Source organism: Myotis daubentonii, chromosome 15 (genome assembly GCF_963259705.1).
Source record: "Myotis daubentonii chromosome 15, mMyoDau2.1, whole genome shotgun sequence".
Lineage (NCBI taxonomy): Eukaryota > Metazoa > Chordata > Mammalia > Chiroptera > Vespertilionidae > Myotis > Myotis daubentonii.
In genome coordinates, this window is record NC_081854.1 from 25419265 (window position 1) to 25442510 (window position 23246).

General features: G+C 41.4%; 1 protein-coding gene across 7 annotated transcripts in view; it reads right to left on the minus strand.

The window, feature by feature from the left end:
* Positions 1–1251: 1251 nt before the first annotated feature.
* The window catches only part of ZNF146 (zinc finger protein 146), a 43402-nt gene continuing 21407 nt past the window's right edge, over positions 1252–23246 (minus strand). For 3 of the 7 annotated variants that reach the window (XM_059666942.1, XM_059666941.1, XM_059666944.1), the window contains one exon: positions 12287–15775. In XM_059666942.1, the coding sequence (XP_059522925.1) occupies positions 14116–14994 (879 nt within the window). In that variant the 5' untranslated portion in view covers positions 14995–15775 and the 3' untranslated portion in view covers positions 12287–14115. Of the gene's footprint in view, positions 2003–12286; positions 15776–23246 lie in introns of those variants that run through there. The other 4 variants (XM_059666946.1, XM_059666945.1, XR_009448835.1 and 1 more) reach the window with 3 other exon arrangements.

Consider the following 23246-nt stretch of genomic DNA (forward strand, 5'->3'; position numbering starts at 1 on the left):
TTTCCTTATTCATCCTTTTCTGACACCACTCTTGTAAAGGGGAGGATTCTTTAATCTGGCCAATGTGAAAATTCAGGCCCCCACAAGACCTTTGTTAGTATGGGTGGGGTCAGTTTTTTCTGTGGTATTTGGCTGGAGTAGAGCAGTAAACATTTTCGGCATTACTAGGCTTTCCTTTTCCTTATTCTTTGGTTAGGGGAAGCAGGCTTTATTTTGGACTTTTCTTCTTTCTTTTTAAAAATATATATTTTCTTATTGATTTCAGAGAGGAAGGGAATGGGAAAGAGAGATAGAAACATCAATGATGAGACTCATTGATTGGCTGCCTCCTGCACACCCCACACTGGGGATCGAACCCACAACTCGGGCATATGCCCTGACTGGAATCGAACCCTGACCTCCTGGTTCATAGGTCGCAGCTCAACCACGCCAGCTGGGCCAGCTTTTCTTCTTTTTCTTCTGTCTACACCAATTGTCATTTCAGGGTTGCCAGCTTTTCAGCTCCAAGTCTGGGATACATAAGGCAAAAGAAAAATAATAAAAAACAAAAAACAGCGAACTCAGCACCATGTTATTCCTTAGGTCCCATGGTCCCAACCCTGTCTGCCTTCTTTTTTCCATTTTAAAAGTATTATGTTTGTTTTCTATAAACATCAGAGTTTTTATTTGTGTTTAGCAGGAGATAGAACAAATTACATCTACTCAAGCTTTCCTGAAGCAGAATTCCCTCTTCTGAGACAGGCCAATAAGCCAGGGCAAGTGACAAGAAAACTAAACAAGGCCAAACAGTTTGGAAGCTTGCAGCAAGACCTTATCTTCCCCAACCAAGGACACTTGATGGTTAATACCTCTCCTCTCTAACCAGAGAATACTGGAAAGGGGAGGGAAAAGGGGATTTTATCTCACCCATTGAACAAAGAAGTCAGCAGTCTTAGGACTTGCCAAGATAAAATTATCAGATGTTCTCAGAAAAGCCACAACAAAGTAAAAGCGGGATCTTGAAATCTAGTCTGATGCTTAAGATATATGGCAGAGGAACCTTGAAGCCTGTAGATAGGAAAGTATAAAAATCCTGAATCCCCACTAGGTGGTGGGCTCAGATTAGCTGGGTGGGCCCACTTGTGCCATATGCCAAGTATACTTTTTTAATATATATATATTTTATTGATTTTTTTACAGAGAGGAAGGGAGAGGGATAGAGAGCTAGAAACATTAATGAGAAAGAAACATCGATCAGCTGCCTCCTGCGCACCTCCTACTGGGGATGTGCCCGCAACCAAGGTACATGCCCTTGACCTGAATCGAACCCGGGACCTTTCACTCTGCAGGCTGATGCTCTATCCACTGAGCCAAACCGGTTAGGGCAGAAGTCTTTCTTATGAGACTGACAAAAACCGAGGAGGGGACAGCCCTCTTCCTTCAACTCAGAAGGTTGTCTGATAACATCTTTTCTGGTGCTGATAACACTTCTATTATTTTTAAATTATTATGTATACCCTGTAGTCTGTTCTTTTTTTGCCCCTTTAAATGTCTATCATACCGATAGAGATGATCAGTTGCCAACAGCAAGAACAGTACCAGGTGTTAGACCAGTGGGGTCAGACTGGACCTTGGCTTAGCAACCACGATACTTGAGTTCTGGCTAGAAAAAAATTCAGAGTCAAGACTCAAATTATGAGACGGTTTATTTAGAAAGTCACAGAGGTAAAAGTGAGTGGTAGAAGAAAGAGGCTCAGGATGTAACGCGCCTACAGAGAGAAAGGAGAAAGGTTTGGGCATGATCCTGGAAGAGGGCGCTGGGTCCTCTGTCCTCTAGGGGAGGTTCCAGGAGAGGATCTCCATATAATATTCATCAGCTTTCCAGGTGGGTCATTTTGGGTGGAGGTCTCCACTGATTGGTTAGCGCCAGTGCAGGGAGTCATCAATGCAGCTGGTCCTGAGGTCAGCCTCCATGTTGCTTGTCAAGTTTTGCTGCTTCTCTGGACCTGGAGCTGAAATACAACTGAGGCCTAGATATTATCTCTATCCCACATGACCAGCGATATGAAAAGTCAAGGGATCCAAATCGCATGACCAATCAATCATATGCCAGAGGAGGAGAGGTTACCCTGGGAGCAAGGTCCTTGTTTTCCCAGCCGTTCCCATTGCTAAGCACCCAGGGCTTTCCTCCCTGGTGACCTCTGCTCATGTCTAACTGCCTACCACAGATCTATTTATACATTTTTCTTTTCTCTCATAATGTTAATTTCATTTGCCCAGTCCAGTGATAACTTATCAAGCTGTTTAGATTGACTGATTTGGTACTCTGCCATATCCAGTCTGCTAATTATAGTTCCTAAGTACAACTGCTTCATTTTACTTCAAATCAATTGGCCTTGCCTTGTTCACTTATAAAGTAAAAAAAATGAAATCGTCTTTAGCTTCCCAATTTATCTCTAAAGATGCACTATTACAATAATGGTTTGAGAACTAATAATTACTAGCTATGTAAATTTCTATTTCCTCATCTGTAAAAGGAAAATGCATGGCAAATTACCAGCTTTGTAAATTCTATTTCCTAATCTGTAAAATAGAAATAAGTGACTACACTTCATAGACTTGATATGAACATAACACAAGATAAAGCTTTTAGAACAGTGAGTGCAGCAAATATTAAAGACTCAATTATTGGTTGTTACTATTTAGAAACCTATGATTCCTGAGTGGGCAAAGGCAGACAGGTATAGGAAAGGCTCAGTAAAAGAGTAACAAGTGATCTCTGCTTTCGATGATGAATACATTTTGATAGCTGCTAATTAAGAAATATAGCAGATGGATATACCAAATAGGAAAAAAAGCGTAAGAAAAATTGCTAATGTGGAAAAAATGCAAAGCAAGTTCTGGAACCATCAAGCAATCTATTTTTAGTTGATAAAGTACTAGTACATAAATTTTTTAAAGTGAATAAAATATGAAAGACCCATATTTATTCTTAGTATGTCAAAATAAAATTAACTTTTATTTTCCTGGGACATATATGAAGATTGCATGTTTACCCAATAACCACATTCTGTATGTGTCTATCATCTCAAAAAATTGGCTTCTCCTTGCCATTTCCTTCCTGGATTATGTATTGGCTTGGAATCCTTCAATTATCTCAGCAACCCAGGCAACCAGACATTCAACCATTTCAACTAAATGAAGTTAGCAAAAATTAAAACTGGTTCTGTTTATAGGTAAAAAAAAAAAAAAAAAAAAAGTGAGCCTGGCTGGTGCAACTCAGTGGTTGAGCATCGACCTATAAACCAGGAAGGAGGTCATGGTTCGATTCCAGTTAGGGCACATGCCCAGGTTGCACACTAGATCCTCCCCAAGAGGCAGCCAATCAATGATTCTCTCTCATCATTGATGTTTTTCTCTCTCTATCCCTCTCACTTTCTTTCTAAATAAAATAAAAATACATTTTTTAAAAAGAAAAAAAAGTGTCTGAAATAATCCAGAGACCTTACACCAAAAAGCCAAACCAACTGTAAGACTTCTTCAGCTCCTACTCATCAGTCCTGTGGGCACAGCCACTGGAGTCTACCGTCTTAACCCATACTTCCCCTCCACTACTAACTGTGCCATTGAGAATGGCACAAACACTGCTAATGAGCTAAATCTCAATAAAGGTTCTACCTCTACTTTCTGCCTTAACTTAGCCATGCTTTTTCTAAGGGTTTCTATTCCCCTATAGCCCTCTAGAGTTGATGTTGCTCATTTCCCATGGATTCCAGAAAAAGGTTGAATGTCTTTTGTTACCTACACATTTCTATACCTCATCCTCACATAAAGCCCTTCAGTGAGAACTATGTCTATGCTTATACCCCTTCCTATATTTCAACTGCTTATCTTCCTCTACTGGAACTTGCTCAAAACTCATTCTGGAATAGTTTTGAGAAAACTCATAGATCTACATTGTGTGTGTGTGTGTGTGTGTGTGTGTGTGTGTGTGTGTGTGTGTGTGCTTTTAAAAAAGAAACTTGCATCTCAGCTAGATTTGATCAAACTTATGCTGGTAATTTTCAGGATTTGTGTATCAGCTTATTTTCACAGAATGAGCTGTTTCAGCTAAGTTTACTGATTTCCAGGTTGTGGGTTGGATTGTCTCCAAAACGATTTGTTTAAGCCCTAACCATGGTACTTGTGAATGAGACTTTATTTGGAAACAGGATCTTGGAAGATGTAATGAAGTTGAAATGTGATCATACTGGACTAGGATAGGCCTTAAACCCAATAGCTTATTCTATATAATAAAAACATAAAATGCAAATTGACCGGTCAAACAGCGGAATGACCGTCCGGACAACCATCTGGACGACCATCCGGGACCATGTATGACGCCCACTGGCACCAGGCCAGCCAAGGCGGGTGTGATGCGATTGGCCGGGGCCGGCCATCGCCCCATGATTGCCCCGCAGAGGGAGGCCCAGGTCACCGGCAGGGGGGCGGTCCATCAGGGGGCTCTGGTGGGTGGGCGGGGCCTCCCTCTGTGAGGGAAGCCCAGGTCCCGGGTGCTTCCCCCAGCAGCCTGGGGAAGAAAGGCCTACTCTTGCATGAATTCTGTGTATCGGGCCTCTAGTATACTTACACACAGGGAGGTTTGGAGACACACAGAGTAGGTGGTCATGTGAAGATACTGGGATGCAGCCAAAAGCCAAAAAATGGGCCACAAAAGTTGTATGAGGCAAGGAAGGATTCTTCCCTAACCCCTTGGGAGTGACCATGGCCCTGATCATACCTTGGGTTTTGGACTACCAGCCTCCAGAACTGTGAGAGAAGAGCAAAATACCAAACTTGGGGTTTAACAAAATACTAGATGGCTTAAATTTTGTGGTATTTTTCTTTTCCGTTTTAAATATATTTTTATTGATTTCAGAGCAGAAGGGAGAGGAAGAGATAGAAACAACGATGAGAATCATTGATCGGCTGCCTCCTGCACATCCCCTACTGGGGATTGAGACCACAACCCGAGTATGTGCCCTTGACCGGACTCAAACCTGGATCCTTCAGTCCGCAGGCCAATGCTCTATCCACTGAGCCAAACCAGGTAGGGCAAGTTTTGTGATATTTTTCCATGTTAACTGTAGGAAATAAACTCCCCACTCACTGAGAAATTCAATAGTAGTATTTTCATTTCTCTATCTCTACTTACTTTATCATTATCTGCATGGAAAACTTAAGCCAATTTTCTGGTCCCCCTCTTCTCACATATATTTTCACAATGGTAGAAAATAGTAATGAATAAAAACATATCATGTGTATTATAAACTAAAGTTTAAAGGGAAAGTGTATGTCTGTTTAATTTATGTAATCAGATTTGAAAGCTTAAATATAATGGATTATGGATTATTCCAGTAAGACTCCAAGTTGGTCAAACAGAAATTTTACAAGGAATGCAATATAGAATTTTATTGTTCACTTTTATTAAACAACCAGAGGCCCGGTGCACGAAATTCGTGCACAGGTAGGGTCCCTAGGCCTGGCCGGCAATCAGAGCCGATCTGTGGGGTGACCAGCAGGGCGATCGGGGGACTGCTGCTGGCACCCGCATTGGCTAGCCTAGGGCCTGCAGGCTGGGGGCAGCTCCTACATAGAGCGTCTGCCCCTGGTGGTCAGTGCGCCTCATAGCGACCTGTCGTTCTGCCATTCAGTTGATTTGCATATTAGGCTTTTATTATATAGGATACCTCTACTTTTTTAAAAGAAAAATATAGTAAATCATCCATAATTCTAACTATTCAGAAATTTCCTATCATACCCTAGGACAGGGGTGGGCAACCCCTGGCACGCATGCCAAACATGGCACGTGAGTAACTTTTGTTGGCACGCGAAACCCTCTCTTATAATCTTCCATTTACAATTGTGAATCTTTGTTCTTAGTGGTGAATTTTGTTAAGTCTTGTAATAGGAGTAGCCTGACGGATGAAAGTAGTAGCTCGTACATATCTCTGAAGGTCATGAAATATAAACCTGATGTAAAATCTGTCATCAGTGATGCAGCAGCAAAAGTCCCACTGATAATATCAAATGGAGTCATAAAGTTTTCTGTCGGACTATCAGTTTACATGAATACATTAAAAAATGTATTTTTCATCATCATATACTGTGTTTTTGTCGCTTGAATGAATTTTATTATTTCTTCAAGGTTCTTCACATACGTACACCTTAAGAGGTATCAAGTAGGCGTAACATGTTCTCAAAAAATTAGGGTTGGCACGCAGAAGAATTTTGAGTCAGAGATTTTGCTGGTTTTGGCACACACTCACAAAAAGGTTGCCCACCCCTGCCCTAGGACTTTTTATTGCACTGTAAAAACATGTAGGGTCAGTGGGAAGAGAGACTTGAGGGTAAAATATATATATACCTATATATATAAAACCCTACTATGCAAATAAACCAAATGGCGGAACCAAACAACAGATCGCTATTATGTGCACTGACCACCAGGGGGCACATGCGGAACATGGCAGGCATCAGCAGCAGGCAGCAGAGCATGGAACACGGCTGGCATCGGCCACAGCAGGATGGTGGAGCAGGTGAACAGGGGCGCCAGACCAAGGGGGGTGCCGGTTGCAGTCATCGGGGCGGGCCTCTGGTGGTTACTGAAAATTCTTTACTCCCACGTGCTGTGGTCCCACTGGGCGCTCATGCCTGCTGCCAGCACTGGCCCCACTCGCACTCACTGCCGGCACTGGAACCCCTGCTCGCACCTGCTGACAGTGTCCAGTGCCAGCCCCAATCGCTCAGCATCGTCAGCGGGTGCAGGCGGTGATGCCAGCCCCAATTGTCCCTGAGAGCTTCTCCACACCCCCCTCTGCACCTGAGGGGCAACTGGGGCCGGCAGCTGCTTCTCAGACCCGCTGCCAGTAACGGTCCCACTCATATCTGCTGCCGGTGCCAAAGCCGCCACTTGCACCCGCTGCCAACGCCCAGCGCTGGTCCCGATTGCTTGACATCATCAACGGGTGTGAGTGGCAGCTGACAGCCCCGATCACCCCTGAGGACTTCTCCACCTCCTCCTGCTCGAGGGGCGATCAAGGCAGCAACTGCCGCTCACACCCGCTGCTGGCACCAGCCCCAACCACTCCATACCGTCAGTGGGTGCGAGTGGGGCCAGCGCAGTGCGTGGAAGCAGCAGCGGCAGCAGGAGCAGGGCTACTGGCAGACAGAGGACTGGGGGCCACAGTGGGAGGGGCCAGGCATGGGCACAGAGGAAGGGCCAAGACCCACCTGCCCACAGCAGCCTCGTGGCCCACAGTTCCTTTCAAGGTGCAGGAATTCGTGCACTGGGCCCCTAGGGTCCTATAACTTTCCCACCCCATTCTATCCATGCTTCTTGGCACTCCTGAATTGAGACACAGTCCTCTAAAAGGGTGTAAACCTTCCAACTTACACATAGCCCTATGAGGCCAGCCTGAATGGTTATCCATAACTGTTGAGGAAAGAACCCTATAGAAAGAGCCAGGTCAAGACCATGAAAAAATTGGGAGTCAGTTCTCATCTCTTACAAAGAACTCCATCTCCCATCTTTTTAGGCATCCAAGTATAAGAAATTTAAAAATGATAGAAATGAATTTAGAATTGGCTTTGCTTGAGATAGTTTTAAAATATTGGGTAAATTTGTCAATTTGTTTATTTGCTTTGTGAATATTCCCAGGCTATATTATTTAGGAACATACAAGACCAGAGTCATTACTTCTTCCTGATGAGTTGAAATTTTTACTATTCTCTAGTGACTTTAACTCTTTTTAAAAGTGTATTTGCCTTAAAGACTATTTTGTTTGATATTTAAATACAACAGCTTTTTCTTGGATACTATTTGCCTTGTATATCTTCTGTATTTTTTCACTTGAGTCCTTATCCTTTTATTTACTTAACTAGTTGCCCGGTGCACGAAATTTGTGCACTGGGGTAGGGGGGAAAGGGGCCCCTTAGTCTGGCCTTCACCCTCTCCAATCTGAGACCCCTCAGGGAATGTCCAACTGCCTGTTTGTGCCCACACTTTTAACAGATAACAGCTCCATTGTTGTTTCTTTCTTATGCTTAAAACCATTGGAATTCATAGGTATTCAAAGTGTGTATACATTTTGGGGGGACACCCTGCATATCTCTAGTCAGCGGTGAAAGAAACCAACAGCAGATTTGGAACCCCCAGACAGGGAACCTCACTCACTCCCCACATGTCTCCCCACTTCACTTTCCACCTTTGTGGGCAGCAGGAGAATCAATGTTTTCTCTCATTAATTCGGAAAAGCACGTCCTGTCACCCACTGCCCAGCAGGAGTGCGCTAGGCCCCAAGCAAGCGAGGCTCAGTCAGGGCAGCCTTCGCTCATGGGTGCTGGCATCCAAAGTGCACATTCCTCCTCTACAGTTGCCCCGACTATCCCACTGTTTCACTGAGAGGACGGAATTCCTCTCCACCTCTGGGTTCTTGATCTTGAACACTGACAAAAGGCACCTCAGTGAGGGCCGCACGTGCCCACCAGGTGTGTCTGTCTGCATCTGCTCCCGCCTCAGCACCTGCATTAACCCCCTACAGGTGATCTCGTAGCTGCACTGGCCTCCGTGGGAACAGAGCATCGCCACTCCGCCCTCTCACTGTCATCTCACAGGCGCCCACCCTCAGCACCCAGAACACCCATACACTCCAAAGGACGTGAGCGCATCAGAAGGAATGTGTGCACATCCTGTGGGGGTGTTATGCATGCTGGGCTGATGGAAGTGCGGTGAAGAGGCGGGGGGAACTTGTGCATGCCTTGGTTTGCAACTGTTGCAGGCGCGGGAGGGTGACAGTGTGCTGGGGGATGTTCGCATGCCAGGGGGGGATGTGTACACCGGAGGCCTCTGGCTTTGCAGATCCGCAAACTCCCATGGTGTGGCCAGGAGGACGTCAGTCTGGCCCGCCACGGTGGCTGTCCCTGCGATCCTGCACCTTCTGGGCCAGGAGGTGGATCTTGTGCAGCCACTCCTGGGTGCTGATGGCCTACAAGCGCTACTTCAGCTCAGCCTGCAGGCTCCGCTTGGCGCGCTCACAGCTGTCACCACCGCCATGTGGGGAGTACAGGCCGCCCTCCGCCGGCCTGCCTCCCCTCTCTGCGCTGCTCACCTGCCCAGGGTGACTGGGGCTGGGCGGAAGCCAGGCGTCCTGCCCTGCCCAACCCTGGCCGATCCGCCCCTGTGCGAGCTGCCGCCCCACCGGGAAGGGTCACAGATCCAGTCCCAGGACTGCAGACAGCCTCAAGCACTGCCCCCCGCCTGGCAGGGTCACAGATCCAGGTCCCGGGACCACGGACAGCCTCAAGCGCTGCCCCCTGCCCGCCAGGTCATGGATCCGGGTCCCAGACTGCAGACAGCCTCAAGCACTGCCCCCCGCCCGCCAGGTCATGGATCCGGGTCCCAGACTGCGGACAGCCTCAAGCACTGCCCCTCACCGGGCAGGGTCTCGGATCCGGTCTCAGACCGCGGACAGCTTTGCCCACTGCTGCCCGCCTTCAGTATGCAAATTAGCTGCCATCTTGTTGCTTCAGGGTGGGGGTCCCCACTGGGGTGCCTGGCCAGCCTGGATGAGGGACTGAGGGCTGTTTTCAGGCTGGCGGGCGACTGAAGCTCCCATCTTCTCCTTTCTTTTTTTTATTCTGGGATTTATTTACCTTCTATGGCTGTCAATGGAGCTGAGAGCTGGCTTTAGCTCTGAGGCCCGGCTGCAGCTCTGAGACCTCAGCTGCTGAAAGCAGGGATCTGGGTTTGTTTGGGTTCTATAATTGAAACAATGTTGCAGTCTTGCTGGCTGAAGCCTGGCCGGCCGAAAGCAGGTTTCTGGGGTTTGTTTAGGTTCTATAATTGCAACATTGTTTCTTAGACAGACTGCAGCTCAGAGGCCGGCAGCAGCAGGTGGGGAACCTTGGCTTCCTCCTTTACTGGAGCAAGCAAGCCTCCTGTTCGCTTCAGCTGCCTGGCTGCTGGCTGCCATCTTGGTTGGCAGTTAATTTGCATATCACCCTGATTAGCCAATGGGAAGCATGTCAGAGCTATAGTTAATTACCATGTTTGTTTATTATTAGATAGGATTTCATAGAGAGAGAGAGAAACATCAATGATGAGAGATAATCATTGATTGGCTGCCTTCTGCATGCCTCACACTAGGGATCAACCCACAACCTGGGCATGTGCCCTTGACTGGAATCAAACCTGGGACCCTTTGGTCTGCAGGCCGACTTCTATCCACTGAACCAAACTGGCTAGGGCCTTATCTTTTTAGATGTATCCCTTGTAAATACCCTATAGGTACTTTAAAATAAAACTCCCATTTCACAATCTTTGATTTTAACTGAATAGTTGAGTCCATTTCCATGCTTTAGGATTACTTATATACTTAGATTTATGTTGTTTCTACTTGTTTTGTTTTTGTTAACTCACTTTCCTGCCTTTCTTTGTGGTTTTTTTTCTCCATTCTATTCTTCTAATTCAAAAATTCTCTCTACCTGCCACCGGTCCCTCTCTCCCCCTTAATGGCTGCCCTAGTTATTTTAACATGCACTGTACACTTAAGTCAATGTCTGTCAATCACTTGAAAAGGACCTTAGAATGCTTTAATCCAGCAATTTTCAACCTTTTCCATTTCATGGCACACATAATTACTAAAATTCTGCTGCACACCAAAAAAGTATTTCCCGATCTTACAAAAAAAAAAAAAGGCATAATTTTGATTCATTTATACTGGACAGCTATTGTTGTTGGCTGTTGTCATCTTTTGACAATCTTTAAGGGAAAAGAGGTCAGTGCGCCTAAATAGGTATAGCATGTTTTAAAAATTCTTGTGGCACATCAGTGTGCCTCTTGTGGAACACTGGTTGAAAACTGCTGCTTTAACCCAATAATTCCCAAATTTATTTCTCAAAATTTTGGCTCTCTTAACTCCAGAAAATAGACATCATTGTGTTATACTCACTATTCCTTTAATAAAAACATTTATATGAAAAGTTCTTTTGCCTATTTAATCCTTGGTATATTTTAGTCTGGTCACCAGCATTTTCTCGTTTTACATACCAATCTATTTTCCACAAGATTCCTGATATAGAATTACCAGGAATTCCCTGGCTCCATATGCTAATTAACTCCACTGAGCTAAAGCAGACTCTCCCTAAAGTTCACTCCTCCAACTACTGTTTATCTTACAAGCCTTGAATGACAATTTAGGTGTCCAATGTTCAAGTCACTAATATCTATATTCTATCAATTAGGATGGAGTAAGATAGGGTTCAGCTCATCTGCCTCCTGACATGCTGAATAAAAATGATTCTGAATTTCAGATTCAACTTTCCTCTACAGGTCAACACAACCAGTCTTGCTAGGCAGGGGCCCTAGGCCATGGCCCATAAATACATATTAAGGTATTCCCTGGTTTTGTCTTTAGTCATATGATTTATTCTGTTGACTCCAAAGCTACACAAACACAAGAGCAGAGTTCATAGTTATGAAGCACAAGAGATTAAGGAGCGAAAAATCAGTTTAGGAAAACTTACCTTTGGCTAAAATCTTTGTTTTTCCTTCTTTGGGTAATAAATGCAGGTAATTTTTAAATGGTGCACAAATATCTGGTTCAATTTCTTAGATTTAGTATGTAACATCCTTTTTAAAAAGGTAGTGGAGGGGCTCTATATTAGAAAGGACTAAGTTTCATTTAGATAACTAAGTATATAATTCATGGTCATTCCTCCATAAAAGCTAACAAAAAAAATACACAGTAATGATGTAGTATTTAACAAGTTTAAAAGCTTTTTAAAAAGCAGCTTTTGAAATCAAGCTCAAAATGCTGTATTGCTGATCGTCACCATTATATAAGGAAACTTTTAATGAATATTTATATAAAGTTATACTGTAAATATGAACCAAAGAAAAATCATCTTCAGGAAGGATTGGTTTACACAATAAAATTCTGTTCAGGGTCTGGACCACTTTTCTCATACACATCCTATCCTCTACACCTCTCTAAAAGAAACAAACAGTAACTTGAAGGGGGCTGGGAGGATTCCCTTCACAATGTCTATGTATATCAAAGCATTACATCGTACACTTTAAATATCTTACTATTTTATTTGTTGATTACATATCAATAAAGCTGGGCAGGGGGGCGGGGGGAGGGTAGATGGACCCAAAAGGATGTATTTGTCAAAGTACTGGGAGGAATGAAAATCTGCAGGTTATAATTGAGATCCAGGTGTTAGCATTTAACTCAAACTGTGGAAGTTGTGTGCAGTTAAATGATTTTCTTTTGAAAAGAAAACAATCACAAACTTATTTTTAATGCACACACTGTTCCCAAGGTAATTTATAGGACAGTAAATTTGACATTCCAGAAAGTTTATCTAAAAAGACAAGTTACACGAAGGCTGTGTAAACTTTACAAGTTATCAACATTTTTAAGCTCAAATGATATGTTGTAAAATGAGTAGACAAACACACAGTATACACTGACATGTAAAAATAAATTAAACAGATTTGGATTATGCTATCATTCTTAATTTTAATAAAATAGATAATTTCATACTACATACAGAACAAGTCCGTCTACTCATCATTGTTAAATTTTAGAAATATTTTCTATAAAAAGTTTAGCATTTGATTGGGAATAAATCCATTGGAACATGATTTCTATAGGTACAGTGATCCCATCCTCACCCTCATGATTAATTTTGAGAAACTTGAAAAATACAGAAAAGTACAAAAAAATAAGACACGATATCCATATAACACAATCCAGAACTACTCAGTATTTTTATATATGTATTTACTAGCAGTCTCTTCTGTTTTTTAGAGAAGTAGATGTTTACATATAAAAAATGAAGTCCTCTTTAACCAATTCCTCACTCCACCCCTCCCACACTCATCCCCTTCCTTTTTCAACTCTTCACAGGCAGCCCCTATCAAGAGTTTGGTCTCCTTGCAATCCATTTCAAAAACATTTTAAAAACATACATACATAAATACATATATGTATCTATTACCAATATATAGTACTGAATTTTATAAGGGAAGTTTTAATTCAAATTTACAAAAATGTCATGGTATCATAATTGTCATTCTGCGGCTTCATTTTCCTCAACATTTTTTATACCATTCTCTGTAACACATATAGATTTCATTTGTTACATTTTACAGATACATAATATCCCATCATAAGTACTTTCTACTTTATTACTGATGGGCATTTGTTTCCAACTTATGGCTACTACAAATCATACCACAGTAAATAGCCTGGTATATATTTCCTGAGCATACAAACTCAAGAGTAGAAAAGCTAAATATTTTTAATTCATTATAAGGGATGTTTCCCTACTCCCAGGGTCATAACCATTTCACTACACAGTTTTTCAATATTCCTGTTTGGTTTTTTTAATGTGTTTTTATTGATTTCAAGAGAGGGAGAGAAACATCAAAATTGACTGCCTCCTGCACACCCCCCACTGGGGATCGAGCCCGCAACCCAGGCCTGTGCCCTGAGTGGGAATGGAATTACTGGCCTCGTGGTTCATGGGTTGAGGCTCAACCACTGAGCAACATCTGCTGGGCCATATTCCTGTTGGTAAGCCCCATGGATTTTACCTTTGTGCATAGTTCATGATCTTTTTTTCCTTGGAGAACAAATCACCTCCAAATCATTTTTTAAACAGTCCCATTTTCTTCTCCAATTCTAAATTCTAATAAATGCATAGGTATTCCAAAATCTCTTCTGTTCTGCTAAAACAATACCATAAAAGTATTTGCCTTTCTAACACATACAACTTACTGTTCTTATTACAATGGTGAAGATCTCCAGATCTAGGCAGATAGACAGTAATGATAAGCATGTTTCCCATTCCCAATTTTAGTGGAAATGTGTCTGAAGTTTCAGCATTACTTTTACTGTGGGATTTTGTTGGGCATAGGATTTTTATGTCTTTCTCTTCAGTATGAATTCTCTGGTATCCCATAAGTTTTTAGCTTTTGCTTCCCTCATTTCTGACCCTTTCCTTAAGAACGATTACTTCGGATGTGCTTGCCATAGGTGTAAACTCCATCGAATTGCTTTCCAATTTTCAAGATATTTAGAGTTTTTAATGAGTATGAATTTTCTGGTGTCTAATATGGTGTGACTTCTGGCTGAAAGCTTTCCCACATTCACTACATTGATAAGGTTTCTTACCTGTGTGAATTCTCAAATGCAGAGCAAGGGTTGAGAATTGAGAGAAAGCTTTCCCACATTCATTACATCCATAGGGCTTCTCACCTGTATGGCTTCTCGCATGCACGGTAAGAGATGAACTTTGAGAGAAAGCTTTCCCACATACATTGCATTCATAAGGCTTATCACCTGAATGAATTCTCACATGTACAATAAGTGATGTTCGTTGAGAGAAGGCTTTTCCACATTCATTACATTCATAGGGTTTTTCTCCAGTGTGAATGTTTTGATGTTTTATGAGGTACTTCTTTTGGCCAAAAGCTGTTCCACATTCACTGCATTTAAAGGGTTTCTCTCCAATATGAATTTTCTCATGCTCAGTAAGGTTTGATTTGCCGCTGAAGGTTTTGCCACACTCCTTACATACAAAGGGCTTCTCTCCTGTGTGAGTTCTCTGGTGTCTGATGAGGTTTGACTTCTGAATGAAAGCTTTCCCACAATCTTTACATTCAAAAGGCTTCTCTCCAGTGTGAATTTTCTGATGGGTAAGAAGGTTTTCCTTCTGGCTGAACGATTTTCCACATTCATTACATTCAAAAAGCTTCTCTCCAGTATGGGTGTTCTGATGTTTAATGACATACTGCTTTTGGCTGAAGGCTTTCCCACATTCATTACATTCAAAAGGTTTCTCTTTATTATGAAAATGCTCATGCTCAGTGAGATTTGATTTGTGGCTGAAGACTTTCCCACATACCTTACAAGCAAAGGGGTTTTCCCCACTACAAATTCTCTGCTGACTGTGGTGTGACATCTGAAAGGAAGCTTTCCAACATTCACAAATTCTCTCTCCAGTATAAATTTTTTGATGAATGAGGATTTACTTTTGGCTGAAGGTATTTCCACATTTCTTACATTAGTAGAGCTTCTCTGTGTATGAACTTTCAAATGTAAAGTAAGGGATAGATTTAAGATAGAACTTTATCTTATTGAATTCAAAGCTTTCTCTCAAAGTATAAATATTCTAATACTCAGTGATTTGTTATATTCAGTGGTTTCTCTTCAGTATGAATTTTTTTCTGCTCAATGAAATGTCATCTAGCTAAAGGCTTTTCAATATTCCTTAGAAGCACAGGGTTTTTCTCCAGCCTGACTTCATTCATTTCATAAGGTGTGACACAAGTGAAAGTTTTCCCACATTCAGTTACTTCATAGGGTATGAATCCAGTATGAATGTTCTGGTACCTGATAGGGATCAAACTATTTTAACTGAAGGCATTTCCACACTGATTTACATTTAAAGAGGGTTATTACCATAAGGAGAAAGTGTGGCAAAATTTTTAAATCAATAAAATTGATGATTTGTTCCTACACAATGTCCCTCACGATTAAGTCTTGTGTTTCAAATTTTTTCTAGGTAAGTTGAAAAGAATGTTGCCTTAAAAGATAAAAGGTCTGAGATCAGAGGAAGTATTTTTCCAATTTTCTTACATTCACTGCTTTTTTCCTCAGTCTGTACTTTACTGAAGATGGATGCAACTTGATTTCCAAGTCTTGTTGCCCCTCTATCTGCTCATCATCTTCTCAGGCTTCTTCTAAAAAGGAATACAAAACAATCATCATTTAAAAGAGTTACCGTATAAAGTGCTTAGAACTGTGGCTGGCACTGGTAAGCACCCAATAAAAGTTAGCATTATATTATTATCATTATTTATGAACTGGGGCCCCATGAGGAGCGGGCCTATGCAGTCAGTTGGACATCCCTCAAGGGCTTCCGGACTGTGAGAGGGCACAGGCTAGGCTGAGGGACCCCCCAAGTGCATGAAATTCGGGGCTCTAGTATATTCATATTTGCAGAACAGATACATAATATATGCTGGATTATTCATAGACTACCTCAAGAAAGATACATGTGAAACTCTTATAAGTGACTGCACTTTGCGCTGGCCAACGTGGTTTGGTTGGAGCATCGTCCTGTTCATCAAAGGGTGGTGGGTTTGATTCTCGGTTAGGGCACATACCCAGATTTCAGGTTCAATCCAAGGTTGGGACCATGGCAGGAGGAAAAAGATCAATGTCTCACATCGATGTTTCTCTCTCTCTCTCTCTCTCTCTCTCTCTCTCTCTCTCTCTCTCTCTCTCATTTTTTAAAATAAATAAAAATGTGAAAGTGACTGCATCTTTGAAAAAGTGTTAGGATCAAAGCTCAGAGGTTAGAAGAGAATTTTTTCATTTACCTTAATGTTCAAAAATGTTTTACATTCATGTATTATATTAAAAAATATACACATGCCCTCCCTCCCTCCAGAAAGACAGAACTGATTTCCTAGGCAACAATTTCTGAAAGAGGTATATGAGAGGGGAAGGGAGGAAAGCAGTCTGTTGATGTAAAATGGGGGAGGTGGATTGTAGGGTGCCGCTATAGGGCTAAGCCTCGGACTGACCTGTTGGCAAAGCCACAAACAAGTCCCAGCTTAGAGGGCACAGTCCTGTTAGCATAATTAGGCTTGACCATATGACACTCCCTACATCCTTCCTAGGTAGCTAATGGGCTGTGGGAGGTGCAGCAAGTGCTACCAAAACAAGTGAAACTCACACGAACATTGTAACTATGGTGACCACTACCTTGTTTACCTCTGGCTATAAAATAAAGGCTCAGCTTGCCTCTGGATCTCTCTCTGTGGCCTCAGCCAGGCACAGGAAGATCTACCTAGATCCAACTTATTCTCTTTGTCATTTCTTCATCCTTTCGCCGCCCTCACTCAGGCTTACGAACCCAGCACAGTGGGTAAGACAATATGATGTATGATCACAGATGTAAAATAGAATTCTGAACCATTTAACCACTGAAAGAATGCAAGAAAGTAGTCAGTAATAAAAAGGAACCTAAATGTCAGACAATATGTAAAGACTCAAAATCTATAAAAGACAATGCATAAGGGAAGGAGTCTATACACATTGGGGGATATAAGACTCAGAGAATCAATGAAAGAGAGCACAATTAACACAGAGGCAGTGTAAGTACAAGTGTGGACATTCAGATTAAAGATAATAGGGGAACCTGGTTGCCTAGAATCTAAAGAAAAAATGATAACTAGAAATATTAAAGTATTTAAAGAATTCATACCTAGTGATACTTCAAAAGTTGGACCAGAGGAGGAACCAAGATGGTGGCATAGGTAAACACCTGAACTTGCTGCCTTGCACAACCACATCAAAACTGTAACTGAAAGACGAAACAGATATCATCCAGAACCATGGGAAGGCTGGCTGAGTGGAAGTTCGACAACTAGAGGGAAAGAGAAAAGCACATCTAGACTGGTAGGAGGTACAGAGGTGCGAAAGAGCGGAAGTATGGAGGTGTGCAAACAGGCTGGCAAATGGGTACGCTGTGGTCTTTTTCAATTGGGAAGGAGATACAAGCTCCCAACTGCTCTGAACTCCAGTTCCGGGAGAGATTCTGGGGACCCAGACTCATACGGGGAGAAACTGGACTGTCTGGCATCAGGCCAGAACACGAGGGTGGCTTTCTCTGAGAGGTGCTCGCAGCGTTCATTGTTTCTGCCCGGGGCTGCGGGACACAGAGACCCAGGGATCTATCTGGGGCAGGGCCGATGGGCAACCATTGCTGTTTGCACTGCCCTGTGATTCCCTGAGACCCCGCACCACCCAATTTACAACCCCACCCAAGCTGTGAGCAGAGGCTTTTGCATATGAATGGCCTGGCCTTTGCAATCTAAAACCTAACAAACTGCAGCTGGGTTAAAGAACCCCAGAGCTTCCAAAAGGAGGCATAAGGCTTGTCAACAGCCTGCACTGCTTCACAGTTGTGCCTCATCTGGGCACCTCCAAACCCCAAACAAAGAGGAGGAATCTGCAGATCTCTCTGTAGGTCCTACTGGTTGGCCTTAGGCAGTGGCTGACCTTGCACCTCCTTGGAGATCCAAGAGCCAATGTACCCAGTGGTCAGAGTGAGACCACACACCAGATTACAATGCTTCAGATCCCTAAGAGCCATAAGAGACACACTCAGGGGGCAGACTCTGAGCAATAAAGCCCCACTGAAGCAAGTCCTGCCCCATAAGGGTGCCCCACTGAAGCAAGTCCTGCCCCATAAGGGTGTTTCCAGCACAGCAAGCAGTTCTCTAATTGTAGACACAACTGGTCCTCACAGCCAATTGGTCTGGAGGTCAATTCCTCCCAGTGATACCAACAGCAATCAAGGCTTAACTACAACAAGACTGTGCACACAGCCCACAAAGGGGTGCACCAGGAGTGTCCACCTCAGGTGACTGGCGAGGCTGAGCCACTGGGCCCTATAGGCACACAAAGCCACTTTATCAACACAGGAAAGCAGCCAAAATGCAGAGTCAAAGAAACAGGTCACAAATGACAGAACTGGAGGAAAGCAAACTACTGGATATAGAGTTCAAAATCATGGTTATAAGGTTACTCAAGAATCTTCTAGAAACCTCCAAGAAATTTAGTGAGACCCTCAAGGATATGAAAAAGGACCAATGAGAAATTAAGCATACATTGACTGAAATAAAGAATAATATACAGAGATCCAACAGCAGACTAGAGGATTGCAAGAATCAAGTCAAAGATTTGAAATACGAAAAAGCAAAAAACACAAAAAGCAAAAAGAAAAAAGAATCCAAAAATATGAAGATAGTGTAAGGAGCCTCTGGGACAACTTCAAGCGTACCAACATCCAAATTATGGGGGTGCCAGAAGAAGAGAGAGAGCAAGATATTGAAAACCTATTTGAAGAAATCGTGACAAAAAACTTCCCCTACCTGGTGAAAGAAATAGACTTACAAGTCCAGAAAGTGCAGAGAACCCCAAACAAAAGGAATCCAAAAAGGACCACACCAAGACACATCCTAATTAAAATGCCAAGAGCAAAAGACAAAGAGAGAATCTTAAAAGCAGCAAGAGAAAGAAAGTCAGTTACCTTCAAAGGAGTACCCATATGACTGTCAGCTGATTTCTCAACAGAAACTTTGCAGGCCAGAAGGGAGTGGCAAGAAATATTCAAAGTGATGAATCACAAGAACCTACAACCAAGATTACTCTACCCAGCAAAGCTATCATTCAGAATTGAAGGTCAGATAAAGAGCTTCACAGATAAGAAAAAGCTAAAGGAGTTCATCACCACCAAACCAGTATTATATGAAATGCTGAAAGGTATCCCTTAAGAAGAGGAAGAAGAAGAAAAAGGTAAAGATACAAATTATGAACAACAAATACACATCTATCAACAAGTGAATGTAAAAATCAAGTGAATAAATAATCTGATGAACAGAATAAACTGGTGACTATAATAGAATCAGGGGCATAGAAAGGAGTGGACTGACTATTCTTGCGGGGGGGGGAGTGGGGGGGAAGGGGTGTGGAGGATGCAGGAATTGACTGGACAAAAATCGTACACCTATGGATGAGGACAATGGGGGCGGGGGCGGTGAAGGCTGAGGGGGGGGGGGACCGGGTGGAGGGGAGCTATGGGGGGAAAAAAGAGGAACAACTGTAATGATCTGAACAATAAAGATTTAATTAACAAACAAAAAAAGACACAGATGGAATGTTACAGAGATGTAAGTGCTTACAGAGAATATACATTCTGCCCTGGCCAAGTGGTTCAGTTGGTTGGAGTGTCATCCCATAGACCAAAAGGTTGTGGGTTACGGGAGGCAAGCAATCAATGTTTCTCTCTCATTTTGATATTTTTCTCTCTCTCTCCTCCCTCTAAAAACGAAACAAAACAAAATAATAAAAACATATCCACAGGTGAGGATTAAAATATATATACACGTATGTGAAAAAGATGGCCAAGGACAGAGAGAATCCTAGAAACACCAACAATGTAGGAGGCTAGAAAAAGTTTCACAGGAACATTGTGGCTGCTTAGTTTGAATCTTTCAAATACTTCATTTGGAAAACCATACAAACATCAAGAACAACAGGAAGGAGTAATCAACCAGTCAATCTTTAGTGAAACTAGTAGAGAGATAATATATGTTAACTCTAAATTATATGTAAGTGTGGCCCAAAATACAGATGCTACAGGAACCACAATAGTGTGGTAGGTGTATCAAGAAAGACTAGATAATAGAGAGAAGTCTTTGACTTAATAGATCCCAGAAATAACTAGCAAATATTCATCCTCAAAATGAGGTACTCACCCTGAGTAAAAACTTGTAACCAATTCTAATAATGAAGAAAATTAGGGATAAAAAAAAAAACCAACTCCCAAAGTCCATGTACCTCTGCCAAAGGCAGACCCAAAAAGGAGGCCTAAGCAGAAAGTTGCAAAGAAGTCTAGAAGAAAACAGAAATGCTGAGGGGGACTCTTAAGGATTTAAAACTTTAAAAATCTGCAGAGCCGAAACCGGTTTGGCTCAGTGGATAGAGCATCGGCCTGCGGACTGAAAGGTCCCAGGTTCGATTCCGGTCAAGGGCATGTACCTGGGTTGCGGGCATATCCCCAGTGGGAGATGTGCAGGAGGCAGCTGATCGATGTTTCTCTCTCATCGATGTTTCTAACTCTCTATCTCTCTCCCTTCCTCTCTGTAAAAAATCAATAAAATATATTTTAAAAAAAAAATCTGCAGATATTTCCTTACAGAATGAGTAGGCCTCATCCTAAGAGGTAACTAATGAAAGCAAAAACCAATTAAACAGAAAAGGACTGCAGGGGGGAAGCAAAAAGAGTAGGCTTAAAAAATACAGTAAGTCCTTACTTAACATCATCAATAGGTTCTGCAACTTTAAGCAAAACAATGTATTACAAAACCAATTTTACCACAGGCTACTTGATATAAACAAGAGTTCAGTTCCCATGGCATCTCATCAACTTTATAGCCAAAGGACACTTTAGGGAAGAACATTATTCCAGGACCTGCTGTACTTGGGAGTGGAGCATCCTCAGATTTACCAGCTTCTAAAAGTGAATACATCATCCTAAAGGCAAGTCCTATGAAAAATTATGGGAAACCGAGATGGAAACAGAAGTCTGCCTCACAAGGTTAGTTCATTGAGCCAGAGAAGGTACACAAATCCCGTGCTTTAAAAAGTAGAAAGGCAGGTGAACTTTGAACCATAGAATGATACTATGCCTCCTTTTTCCTGGTACTAGTCTAGGAAAATCTATCTGATACAAACATGAGTAACACAAAAGAATCTATTTGTGTCCATAAGAGGATACTATAAAAAACAGTGAAAATAAACAGCATAATTTACCAACAGTTTAAATAAACTCATCTGAAAATATTGCCACAAAGTAGATAAAAAATGAAACACAATGTAACAAAATGTTTTTAAAAAAAGACATTAAGACTTTAAGAAACAAGCAAAGCTATACAAAGAACACACACACACAAAAAGAACTGCATAAAGAAAAAAGAGTGAAAGGAAAGAAAACAGAATTAAGAATGAACATCTTATTTCTATTGTTTGTTTGTTTAAAGACTACAGTATCACAGTTTGTAAATGTTTTTTCCCCTCTCAATTAACATGATCTTTCCTGGTTGTTGTATCTGAGATACAGCAGTGGCCTCAGCCTTAAACTTTTTATTTCTACTCACATCCCCAGAGATCCAGGCAGCCTGAGTAATCTATATAGCAATACTGTACAGGGAATCATAATCTGTATCTGACCACAAAAACCATGATGAAGCCATTTCTATTAAATTCTAAATAAAGACAGGATGCCCACTGCCTCAATTATTTAATATAAATAACTGCTCAGTATGTTAAGCAGGGAATAAAACTAACTTATAGAAATCAACAAGCTTCTCATAATGACTCCATTCATAATAGCAATATAAACAATAAAATACCCAGAAACAAATTTGGTAAGAAGTGTCTAAAACCTATATAAAGAAAATTTTTAAACACTCCAGAAACTGTACTTATCATGAACATGGATGGGAGTATTTAACATCATAAAGATCTAATGTCCCTTTTCCCTAAGTTAAAAGTTTAATGCAATACCAATTAAAATAAGGTGTTTTGTCCCCCTAGAATAAGCTGATTCAAACATTTACATAGAAAAACAAACAAGCAAAAATAGCTAGGAAACTCTACAAAGAATTATAAATTATAAAACCTCGAAAATAGAGTTAAATAGTGGTACACAAATATAGACTGGAAGATGGAGGAGAGTATAAAGTCCAGAAATAGACTAAATACATATGAGAATTTAGCATATGATCAAAATGGAATCTTAAAACAGTGAATTTAAGACCTTGAAATAAATGGTGTTGGAAGAAATGGGTAGTCAATTGGAAAAAGATAAATCTGGCATTAAGATAAACACTTAATACCATATACCAAGGTAAACTCTAAATAAATTAATAAAAAATATATATAAATATGAAAACAAAACCCTATAAAAATTTTAGCCTTGTAGGTATTTGAAAGTATAGGTGAAATCTGGAGTGAGAAAGGCATGTTATGACCATAAATAAAAAAATTAATAAATCTAACTACATAAAAATAAAAATTTACCTCTGGATTCTGCATTAAGAAATGACCACTATGAACAGTATCAAAACACAAATTTAAAACTGGAAAAAAATTTTGCAACTAATTTCACATACAGCTAAACTGTCTAATGTAACAGGTAGAATTAAAAGCTACCCCCCAAAGAAAAAAGGAGAATGGGATAGAAATCGTTCCCAAATAAACACATGTAAGCCTTAAACATATGGAAGATACTCAAACTCACTGATGAGGTATGTAAATTAAACCTACACTGAGATACCAATTTTCACTTATGCCTTTGGCAAAAAAACAACAACCAATAAAATAAAATTAGCTATTCAACACTATACTCTGATGGTAAGGTTCTGCGAGAAAAGGTACTCTTGTACTTTGCTAATGGGCATTATTAAGTACTTAGCTACATGGGCAACTCCACTTGTATCAATCTACTTTAGAGATACTCCTGCATTAAGTACAAAATGACATAGATTAAAAAAAAAATCATTATTACAGTTAGTAGCTGCAGAAGATTAGAAACAACCCAAATGGCCAACAAAATAATGTCCAATAACTAAATGA